This window comes from Manacus vitellinus, unplaced genomic scaffold, assembly GCF_001715985.3.
Source record: "Manacus vitellinus isolate BGI_N305 unplaced genomic scaffold, ASM171598v3 scaffold_8_pilon, whole genome shotgun sequence".
NCBI classification, from domain to species: Eukaryota; Metazoa; Chordata; class Aves; order Passeriformes; family Pipridae; genus Manacus; species Manacus vitellinus.
The window spans coordinates 15,185,146-15,197,583 of record NW_021940864.1 but is presented as its reverse complement, the minus strand read 5'-3'; the positions used below and the strand labels follow the sequence as shown (position 1 = coordinate 15,197,583).

Here is a 12,438-nt window from a genome sequence, read left to right as displayed (position 1 = left end):
CCACAGTTCTCTGAGCAAGTGAACAATCTCCACTTATCTTGCAATCTGATTGTTTTTCATGTCTAGTCAGCACTGAAAGCAGATTTTCTAACAGATTTCCATTTCTTGCACTGAAGACTTTGAACAAATGCTCTCCATACAACACAGTTGACAAAGAGGGTAACTCACCATCAGTAGCTTGAAGACTGTATGTCAGGCCCAGTGCCAGGTAACCCTTTGCTAGGGACTCTCCGGCATCCTCACCCAGGTCTATCACCATTTTAGCAAAGTGTTCTCCTTCTTCCAGCTGCAAAAGAGGTAGGTTGAGATTTACAGGCATTTCCTCTATACTTGCTGCAATAAGATTATACCACTAAACTTACCTGTAAGTGATCTGAGAGCCATTCACACAAGGGCTTTCAGAGATCTCAGTGAACAGTCACAAAAAGGATGATGTAGAAGGTCAGATTAGCAGACCCTGGTGCACATGCACAGTTTTGAGAAAAGTTTTTGTTTTGCACCCCAAACTATTTCCAGATGTTTAAGATTAATCAAGGATGCTATCTTACGTTTATAGTTCCCTTCAGACACACTTCAATCATGTAACCTTAAATACACAAGTTGGACTAGCTGGACTATCCTAGCAGTACATTGAAAGGTCTAATGGGTCTCTTCCTTAAAAATAAACACCATCCAGTTTTATATTTATGATTTTTTTAAACCTTAGCAAATTTTATCTCCTTTTAAAACAAGAAAACACTAATTTCAGCACATTTTCCTCCCCACAACTTTCCTTTCCAGCTGTCCACACAGATTTATTAACATCTGTAAAATCTGAGTTAATGGTAATTTTAAACAAAAAGAATAAATTGACTATTTTATTACAGAACAGTGTTTCTTATTTCCAACTTTAGAGTCTCACTACCATCACTCACTCGTTATAAGTAGAAAGGACTAAGACCTGTAGATGGTACATACCTAGAAAGGTGCAGGTTGGAGAGGTACAGGCAAAGCTGTAAGTAATGCCTGAAAGACAGCCTACAGGAAGATCTCCTTTCTGTACAAGACAGTATGCAGTTCCTGTCTACCATGAGAGTCATCCCTAATCAAGACGCAAACATCATTACACTATCGGAAAAATCCTCCTTTTGGAAACTTTTATTGCATGACAACTGACTTCAAGGAATGGGGTTGTTTAATTTTGAGAAAGTACTTTTTTGTTTGAAAGCCATGTGGTTTAGGCACAAGTCCTGCAGACATGTGCCCTTTTAATACTCAGTTTCATCAGACTTCAGTACCTAATGGCTCCTTAACATCTAAAATGACTCACCCATAACAAACTCAAATCAAAATGTAGCAGCAGACTAGAAATTTCCCTTCCACAGAGATCTCTTAATATGCTACCTATGAACAGAATCTACTTGACTTGACATAATATCCTGTCACATCACCTGAAGACATTCAGGTGACAATATTAACTAATGGTTTCATAAATAAAGGAGCTGGGATTTATTAAACTCCCTGAGGCCATATAATTCAAATTAGATGTAGACTGATAGTCCCCAAATTTCTGAAATCTCAAATCAGTCAGTCCAATAACCAATGTATATGTTATCATCAAACTCTTTCCTGAAAGCACTTTGAAATCATTACAGTCTTGCTCATTGCCCAGTCAACTATTAATCTGGAAACTACTAACTGAAACAAGAATATCCCCTTGGGGAATACCTGGGCTACAAACTAAACTGCTAGGACTGTCTTTGAGTCCAAAGTCTACCCAAACCACCAGAAATAGTCCTACTGACTTCAGTGATGTTCAGATGAGACCCTTTAAACTCTGATCACATAAGGAAGACAGAGATTCATTTCAAGAGACTCCTTAATATTGTCAGTAGCCCTACTGACTTCCCTGCCACAAACTGAAGTGTGTTGTGGACCAGAGCCTAGGACAATAGAGAAGAAAATGTCCCATGACTTCCCACACAGAAAAAAACCAAACCAAAACCCAAAACCTAAAAACCAACAAAAAAACCCCTTCTATGAAAAAAACCCTGAATTCTTCAGCTCTCAGGAACTTTTATGTAAGACATGAAATCTCTGCAGCCCAAAAATTCATTATGCACCTCTTTGCCACCATAAACAGCTTTATTCCCACTCTCTTTCTTCATTGTTTATCCTCTTCTCCCCCACACACACTTTCATTCAAGAAGTCTCCATTAAACGAAGAAAAGAACTATACAAGGAATTCTAATGACTAGTGAACAAGGGTAGGGGTGGGTAGAGTGTATGAAGAAAAAGATTAAATGACAGGTTTGGAGCTGAAATGGAGACATTTAAATTGGAGAGATTTTGCTCCATTGTTTCTCTGAATGGTCACCTGATGGTATTTCCAGCCTCTGACTGATGGCCTATGCTACATAAATCAGCAGTACACCATTCAGCCTTCTTGCCTGCCAGTTATCCAGGGCCACCTGTCAGTGTCAGATTAATCTAATGTTTGAATAATTAAAACTACAACTTTTCAGATTGGCTGAAACAGCACTTCCAGCACATTCTTGTAAACATTTATTCATATTAAACACTAATGGCACTTTGACTAGCCACAAAGATTCTTATGAACGCAAACTTGGGTCAGCTGAAGTCTGCTTTGAAAATAAGTGGCCTTGCAAACTCCAGCACAGCTGGTTCTGTTTATGAGAACATTTACTTTTCTTTCTTTCAGCATTGAGACACTTACCCCGCCAGCCCTGCTGCGGCAGCCATCTGCCCCCTCTTCTCCCATTTTCCTCCTCTTCAATCATCCTGGGCAAGTGTGAAAAGCCAAACCTTTCACTCACATCACCCACTGTGAGGTTCAACTCTGCAGTGCATCAGTCTTGCTGATTGCCTAGTCAACTGTGAATCTAGAAACTACTATCTCAAACAGGAATAACCCCCTTGGGACACACTTGGAGCTACCAACTAAACTGCAAGGAATACCAGATTGCAGTCCGGATGAAAACTCCCTCTCCACATACCGAAGTGAGGGACCAGCAATGAGCCTGAGTTGTGATCTGCCAGTAAAGCTGTGTCTGTGGGGGTCCTTAAAGATATGTCTCCACTCTGTACTGCAGTGATGAAAAAGGGAAGGGGGAAGCCATCAAATGAGGCATCAACCCCTTCGGTGACCCATCAGATAGAACCATTCTCCTCCATGTTGCCACATGACCTGAAGCAGGAACTGCTCCCTCTTTCTCCTCTCCCCATGTGGTGCCAGGTATGTAAAATCTCACCTTATGGGACTCACAGAAGTTGTGAGCTCAAGGTACACAGAAGTGAGCTGAGTGGCAGAAAGCTTATCAGGAGAATCAAAATGTCCATTCCTACTCCTGCTGCACAGCCAGGAGCCAGCCTCAGTATGAAGGGTACCTAAGTGATTCATTCACTTCAGAAGAGTACTCCAATGTTAAGGTGACATAATACTGCATTGGAAGGGCAAGAAACATCATCAAAACTTCCTGTTGCAATTTACAGGCCCTTGCCAGTAAGTTTCTGCACAGCAGGCATGGCACAGCATCACTTTGTGATTAGGAAATACACAGCGTCCTGCTGTTACCTGGTTGCTAGCAGCTCCCAATACCAGAGAAAAGATACTTTTTTGGGCCAGTAGCAGCTAGAATTCAGTTTCCTTAGTGTCACTACTTCTTATTCTCTCAGAAGCAAGCAAGATACGAAGTCTCAAAGCCATACAGATATACCTCCAATTTGGCCCTTACTTTTCTTACACTCTTCTGCATACTTGGCACTGAAAAGCTGATGGAGAGAAGGGCAGCATCCCAGGTTGCAGGGAGAAGTTCCCTGCTTCCAAGACTTGCATGGAAGAAAGTTCAGAAAGCACGCATAGAGGAAAAAGAACCTAAGAGGAACTTTTTGCACTTTGAACTCAAGCTGTATAAACTGTCAGGAGGCACCTGGAAGCACTAGCTAAGAAACATCTCCACCACACCAGAAACAGGCAGACACCTGGAACGTGGAGAGAGACAGACTGCTAAACTGAACTCACACCAATGAGGTGATAATACTGTGAGGCTGGTTGTTTTCTTTCCCCTTCTACTGCCTCCATCATGTTTGATAGAAAAAGAACAATTGCTAGCTGTGTTACCCTGAGGGCTGTTTCCTCTGGTACAGAGACTGGCTGTTCCAGCCACCCTTGTTACTTGACTGCAGCTTTTGGTGTGTGCTCCAGCCAAGCCCAGGGGCATACTGACAAGGGAGTGGAGAACAGCAGGTGCTGTCCCCTGGCCTAGTGCCACCCAGCTGGTTTCCAACTGGCACCCAGCTTGTTTTTAGAAAAGCTCAAACCCTACCCCACTGAATCAACACCCTCCAAGACTAAGTGAGAGCTGCAGTTCTCACCAGCACACATTTAGAACAACTGAAGACAAGCAAATTGATGATGTACAGCAGCATGAAAATGGCACCTTGCTGCACCAAAAAAGAGGAGCATACAAGGGAAGAGGCAGGAAATACAACAAATGACACTGGACTTAGGACAGCAGACAAGGTTAGTGAAGTAGGTGAGTTTGGACACCAGTGACACTGAATGATACCCAAGTACTTAAGTGACCCAAATCCTATGAAAAGGGTATCTATGCAAAATTACACATGATATTACCTTGTTGAATTGAAATCTTCTTTTAATTTTCATGACACTGGGTTGTAGGTATAGAGAATAATTCAAAGAGAAGAAAATAAATATTGTGAAAAGAGAATGTTTAGTGGAAAAATTATAGGCAGAAAGTGATCAATAAGGTATAGTCTAACGAAAAGGTTTTGTCCCACAGATGTTTACAGCATATAGAGCTAATGACATGTTACCTGTGTCAGAAAAAAAAAAATCCTGTGTTTTCTATGGTTGGTCCAGTCAGCATTTTCTTTGTGTCACCGTTGTAAAGCCCATCAACTTACTCTGTGTCTAAGCTCAGCCCTCAGCACTTAAGAATACTCAGGCCTTTCCTCCACTGTAGTGAGAGTGGTTTGTTCATAAAGAAGATGTATGGAAGGAAAAATTCTTGGTCATTTTTAATGTTTAAAACCCATGGGATTGCCCCAGTGACAGTAGCGGTGATGTAAGCAAGAATGTCTTTTAAAAGACAGAAGAAATCTCTAGTAGCTCCTTGCCATTCATTGCTTTCTCAGTAGCCTCTCACCCCAGGGATGTCAATCCTCTAGAATGTCCACTCGGCAGGCAGAATAAATCTGGGAACAGGACTAGATTTGATCTTTCAATACTATTCATACTGCAATAAGACCTAAGCATTTCCAGGCAACTTCAGGGCTCCTAAGTGACTGGGTACAAGCACATGCACAGCACTTATTATCTACAGTGGCAGGGTCAACAACAGACAGAAGGAGAGAGAAGCACTCTCTGATTAAGTGGTCTTTGAAAGTAATGAATGATAAGCTATTACCTCAGAAGTATGCAGCTCTAAATCTACATCCTGCCAGCCTCCCCCAACACACACACACACCACAATGTCCTGACCTCACGGTATGTCTTACTCAGTTTTTATGACTCCACGCATGGTCTGCCCTGGCCCAACACCACACTTCTCCCTTTCCCTGACATTCCCTGTCTTCCCAGCAAAGTGCTGGAGCAGAACACTTTGCTGTGCACAGCAGTTGAAAGAAATGAGGGAAAAGTCTCAGGCACAGCACCATCTTGTGCTTCAGCTTTTGCCATGGGATGAAGTCCCTCCAAAAGTTCATACCAGCTGGTAATTCCGGCATCATTCAGTGCTACGCAAGTTCTACACTACAGCACTATTGCTATTGTATCAACTGTGGTGCAACGAAAACTGCAAGAACATGCCTCATGTTGTCCTGGTTTCTGTCAGAGCAGAGTTCCAGAAGATTCAAGCCTATCCTAGCATTGCAGTCCATTTCGCTTTGTGTGTATTTACAAGGTTTTTAATATGTCTCCATTGAAATCAATAGACTAAAAGACACAGGAAAGCATCACAGTAATCCTAAATGCTTTAAATAAGGCTCCTAAAATGGAGAAATTCAATATCTAACACTTGCCTGTAGGCAGAAGTTCCTTTTTTAGTATTTTCACAAGACCTGCCATAACAGGATCCTGGAGAACCTAGATTAGTAGTGAAATTAACAGTACTGTACTATTAAAATATTAAAAACAACAACTCATGCTGCAACTCAAAGTCACTGCCAAAATAGGCAAGTGAGCATTCAGCTGAGGCTGCGCCAGGGAAGGCTGAGTGAAAGAGGAAATTGCAGGAAGCCTTTTAGCAAGTGGAACTCTGAATTTATAGTGGAGCAAGGCAGGACAACCTCAGTATGGACATATTCCAACGAAAGCTACTTCAACTTTTTTCCTATGAAAATTTAAAACAATACTCTGAACTACAATACTCAAAGACTTCCTAGTGCATTCTAGAAAGCTAAAAGACAGCTGGCTAAACACAAATGGGCTTTGTGTTCACATGACAGAAATCATCCACATGCAAATTCAGCAAATGGCATGCTGAAACCCAAGCAAACTGGAAGGCTCAGCAGCATGACGCCTCAAAAGTAATTCTGAGCCCACTACAAACACATTTGTAACACCTGTGTAATGGGCTAGATACAGTATATAAAAATTCAAGCTCCGCTGAAAACTTTTGTATTTGTATTAGGTACAGGCCTGACTGCATCCTGACCATACAAATGTGGTTTATATAGGTGCACTAGTTTTGGAGTTTTCTGGTCCTCCAAGACTACTGGCTTAAGCTTTAGAATGAATCAAGTATTGATTTATTGTTTACACCTTTTTTTTTTTTTAACGATTTTGAAAACCTGTAATTCTGAAAAAGGTAACCAAAACACTGCTTATACCATTCAGTTGTTTACTGCAGGCCCCATCCTAAAAGCTAGTGGTTGATGGGGCAGATCATCTCCTGATGTAAGCCAGCATGGTGCCACTAATATGCCAGTGGAGTAGTGCCAATTTACATCAGCTAATAATCTGGTCATACTGTCACAACAGAAGCTGGGGGCGGTTCAGTTCTTTTCCGCATCAGGCTCTGTTATACATTGATTTGCATGGCACTGTATGAATGTATGCATGTTTTCACTTTGATTTGTTCTCCATTGAGGGATTATTTCATAGATGTGATCTGAGCATCCTCAGTGTTGTAAATCACTACACTACATTTCAATTAATTTTTTTTCCCCTGGTTTTTAAAGTGCGCTGAGACATCATGTACAAAGCCAACAAAACGAGTTAAGTGATCACTAGATTAATCATGAAAGAAACTGTTCTGTGCTTCTTATGACATTCTGTAATTATCCAGCTGCATAAATGTTGTGTTTTGGGGTTTTCTTTATTGCTAGTAACTGAAAAAAGACTAAGTACTGTTTGCCCATGGGCTATAAACAAACTGGATATAATACTGCACCAAAAGCATATAGTAGACAGATGCAGGACATAAATCAGCTGTTTAATTTGGATAAATGTTGATCTGATTTCATCCTTTTCCTGCCTAGCCAGCAATCAAATACATAGATATATTTCCTAATTGAGAAATTAATCGTGCTTTATATGTTCTGAAAAGCAAGATGTATTTGAGTATCTGCAACTGTTAATATTTGTCCATTAGACAGTTCCCGTGCCATGTCTATCCCTCCTTTCTATTTATACTGGCATTGATCAACTTGTTCACTTCCAGTTTAAATTATTCAATTCTGATTTGATTGCCATGTAATTTAAATGCAAATAATTACTGTAAGGATGACATTTAGAAAAACAGCTCTGCTAAGCAGGAAGGTCTTTATTAGTCACAGGAGTCTGGCAGTAATATCAGAAGCATCCCTTTGACTGTGAGATGTGGGAACCTATCATTTCAGTTCTTTTAAAAGATGCTCTGATTTCCCTCTGACTCTCCTTAATTAAAACTCTTCTATTCCATCATCAAATTTCATATGAGGGTAGATCACAGGCCAGTGACTGAAAGGAAGAGGGGAGAGGAATATTTTTAATTTGGTTTTAGTTCATAAGGTTGTGCTCTAGATAACTGCAGTAAAATTACCCTCTTGTGAAATCATGTTTTCATTTCATACTGCACTCCGGTTCTAATCCACAGTCTGATTAAGTAACACTGAAAAAGCAGTAGATAAAAGAAAAAACCATCTTGCTTTGCAATAGTCAAAAAAACAGCTCATTTTTCCCTTCTTCCCTTTCTTATTTTTTAGGGTTCGCCTTTTGCTTTACCAGCTCTGCCATATATGAGAAGTCTGAAGACACAGGATTGCCCAAGGACAGAGGTGGAACTGAATTACAGCCTCACTGTCTTTTCTAAGTGTCTCTATAACAAGGTATTTCTTATATCCTAGCTGTGCTTTGAAAACTTCATCAGAGACACTAGTAAGCCTGGTCGACACAGTTGTAATGCCTGGCTTTCACATTGTTTTACATCTATAAGAACAGAAAAAAACCTTATTTGCTTCATTTTAAAAAATAATATTCACTGTGAACGTTATTTTATATCACTGAATGACTTTCAGCCCTCAAAATTTAGATACTGAGCTATGGGTACAAAGCTAAATTGCTTGTATGTAGAGCAGAGGTAGGTTGGGTAGTTCAGGAAGGATTCTCTGAAGGCCCTCAGACCTAGAAGATTTTTCCTAGAACAAGATGCTGCCCAGTTCTTGCTGACTCATATATAAGTTTAACTATTACAGTCTGAACAGTTTCATTCAAAAACATACATAACCAGATGGCCTTCCTCATGGTGGTGTCAACTGACAGAACTCAAGTTTAGCTGAACACCAGCTTTCACCACATAGGGATGGAGAGGATGGGGAGGCAGGGGTAAGAGGGCACAACAGCAAATGTGAAAGAACTTTTCACCAAAATCTGGGCAGATTCTTTTAGTGTTTTCTTTCATGTTTTCTTGCATCTTTGTTTTACTTCTACTAGCAATTGTAATCCTTCATTGACTGCAGGGACACCTCGTGGTGAGGACAGGTGAGAACAGCAGGCTGCTATTCAGTTAATTAAACCAAGTAGCAAAAGAGTGACAAATGTTTCTGCTCCTTTGGATAACCACGGGCACCAACTTCCACTCCCACTCTTCTTCTAGGGCATACATTAACATATCCAGAGCACAAAACACTGACACATCAACTTCAAGAACACAGGACTGAGTTGTCCAGTGGACTCAAACTGTCTAACAGTCCACTTATAACTATTAACTTTTTTCTTCCAGGGGCTACAAGAGTGGCCAATTCAACACAACACTCAGTTGAAGCAGCAGTCCTCAGCATGGCTGTTACGGCTTTCCACCCTCCTCCTTTTTTTAATATGCCAGTAAAACACATTTCAACAACTCACTGCAAAATTTCTTGCTGGGATTTACACTTTTTTTAAAAGGCACACATGTGCCTGATTTTTAGCAGGGATTCCCTTTCTTCCCACTGCAACTACACTATGGCACTGCCGCTGCAGAACCTGACCTGTTACATAATAAGAATTGCATCAGCTTGCTTACCCAGTGCAGCGACCCAATGCAGACCTTGGCAGCCAGAAGAGGAACGGTGGGATCTGTAGGTCGCAGTTTAGCACATTCTTTGAGCACTGACACAGCATATGCCGACTGGAAGAGAAGTGGGAGAGAGAAGGAGGAAATAAAAAAGGGTGATTAGACAATGCTGTTACAGAGTCCAAGCAAGATATTTCAGTGACATGTACAGAGAAGTACTATGGAGAAAAGAATCATGTCAGCAACAAGTTAGCAACTTTATTCCCACCTCCACACACAGACACATGTGTGTGCACATGTGCACACAAACACATGCCCTTCCCACGCTCAGAGGAAACACACCAAAAAGCCAGCCCTGGCTGTGCACAAGAAAGTTTTCCTTAGCTGTTAATGCACTGGTTATTTTAACTCTGCCCTCTCAATATACAAGAATTCTGCTATAGTTTTCTTTGCACATAACCATGTCCCAGTAAGACAGATCATAAAGATCATAAACAGCTTATCCTCCAGTACATTAACATTTTAGGCCAACTCTACTCAGAGAGGTTTATGCAGCTAAAGTAATCTGCCTGGTAGGTTGTTTTATGTCTTCTACAATTCCAGGACATACAAGAATACAACTGGGACCCCACCATACAAAGGGTGGAGCAAGCAACTGCAGATGAAGACACTGTTCAGTGGGCAGTCCAAGCAAGATACTTCTTAGAAAGAAAGCCCATAAAACTCTTGCTGTCTTCCTGGTGTTAGGTTACCATTAATGAGGACACTTATTAAGATTAGCAGTTACACAGCTGTTATGATTCAATGTACTCTGCAAACATTGCTTTTTACAGCACATACTCATGGCTGCCACATTTCAGATGGTTTAAAGGAGAACGAGGAAAGCTCTGGTCTGAGATGGTGGTATGAAGACCTAGTCAGCTGATGAGGAGGCGAAAGAAGTTACCCTATCACAGTCTCACAGCCCATCCCACCTGAACCACAGTTTCTATCATGATTAAACCTTCCTCACTACTGATCCCTGATCCACTCAAATTTTCTCATCCTTGAGAAAGGAGAAGTTTTATTCTTTTAGAATTTCTCCTTGCATGCCCCTTTCCTCCTAAACTTTTCCACATAGTCCCAAGACACATGCAGGCCTCTCTGACTCAGTGTTCCTGCTCAGCAGCACATTAAATAGTCATGGCCTTTCCATAATACAGGAGAGCGGCAACAAAAGCTTGTAAAGTCAAAATAACAGCTATTCTTATCGGGTCCCAGGCATCTCCTCCTGGCCCCCAGAGGCTCTCCCTACCAGAATTCTGACCAGCACAGGTATCTGAATCTGGTGTCTGCTGCAATTCCCTGCATGGCAGCTTCCCACCAGACATGAGCACTTCCCCTCCCTCCTGCCACACCAAATCGGGCTGCGCCTGCTGACTCCTTTCTCCACAGAACTGAAGGTCCACCTCTTGCTACTGCATTTAAAAGCCTGGTTAGGAATTTGCTTAGAAGGGAGTCTGAAAAGATGGAAAAACAGATGTACATCAGCCATGCTCATACTAAGAGGGGTTTCATAATCAAAGATCTGAGCTCCACGGCAGCAGAGAGCAAACCCTGCCACTTGAAAAGCACACTCTGATGTGTGGTCTGAAGAAGAGCAACGGCATGCCCTATGTTCTTCCTCTTGCTTCCCCTTACCTAGAGCATCAGGTATGATCAATAAAAGTAAGGAAATAGTTGCCATTTTACAATTCAAAACGCACAATTTGCCTAAAGCCAGAAGGAAGCTTGTCTCAGAGCAAAGATGGGAATCAATAAACTTTGTCCTGGAGCTTGAACCATTACCTCATCCCTCTCAGAAATAAAGACATGGGTAATTCAGCTCTTAGATACAGGAAGGAACACATCACCAGGCTTTGCTGTCACAAGGTGACTAGCATCCCTCAGAATGAACCTCTCTGACATCTATTTGTTCAGAACAAGTCGTATCTCAGGTTTTAATGGCATCTTACTCCTCTCTCTCACAGAATGCTACCTGCATTGCAAGCAGCTGGTATTCCCAGTAGCATACTGGACATGTTGGAAATCCAAGCGGAACTCCACAAGGAACCTACCTGGCACATCATCTTCTTGCTCTTCTACATATAATCCAATCTCACAGGTGCTTCCAGAAAAAATAAATGTGCCAGCGGGACAACATGCACCATGACAGTCAGTATATCCGCAACTGAACTCCATCCATCCTTGTCATCTCACCATGCAAAAGTGAATTAAAAAGGCCAGATATGTAAAAGACACTGTCCATAGTCAAAGGTTGCAGAAACAGACACAAACGGAACCCAGTGGTGGTTTTTCAGCTCCCCATCAGCAGCGTGACTGCAGGAAAAGCAGGAGGCACCTGGGAGCTGGCGACAGCTCTCCTGTGGGTCAGCACAACCAGCACTAGCACAAACCAAAGCAGTGACAGGCCTGTCCTAATTTGGGCCACAGCCGTAGGACTTCCCCAGGTCTACATCAGAAGAGAAGTGATACAAGTCCCAAGTCTGCTCAGGAGGCAACTGCAAAACAGTGACTACTCAATGCTGCAAAGCAGAATGTCCCAGCCTGTGTCTACACCCAAACACCTCAAATGTGGAGTCACTTTATTACATGCACTCGGGAGCTTCTGAACATGGGTTTACAAGAGTGAAAGCCACAGTTTCCACACTGCTTCTTAAACATTTACAAAGTTATGTCACTTTAAAGAGGTTTATAAAATTTGCAACTAAACATATGGAGCAGAAGGGGTTTTAGAAACAGGGTGATATGAAGCCTTTCTCCCCAGCTGCATTTTAAAAATTCAAGAGCCATTATGTAATTTCACCTTGAAAACTTTACTCAGCAGATATTTTACATAGATGATGAAAATGTTAGTCAAGGAATGACAGGAGAAATAATATCCCACTTCCACAGTGACCTT

General features: G+C 41.6%; 1 protein-coding gene across 4 annotated transcripts in view; it reads right to left on the bottom strand.

The window, feature by feature from the left end:
• The window catches only part of TTC7A (tetratricopeptide repeat domain 7A), a 170,209-nt gene that overhangs the window by 105,695 nt on the left and 52,076 nt on the right, over positions 1 to 12,438 (bottom strand). For all 4 annotated transcript variants that reach the window (XM_018085285.1, XM_018085286.1, XM_018085288.1 and 1 more), the window contains 2 exons: positions 9,507 to 9,611; positions 169 to 286 (listed from right to left, as the gene is read on the bottom strand). In XM_018085285.1, coding sequence (XP_017940774.1) covers positions 169 to 286; positions 9,507 to 9,611 — 223 coding nt within the window. The remainder of the gene's footprint in view (positions 1 to 168; positions 287 to 9,506; positions 9,612 to 12,438) is intronic.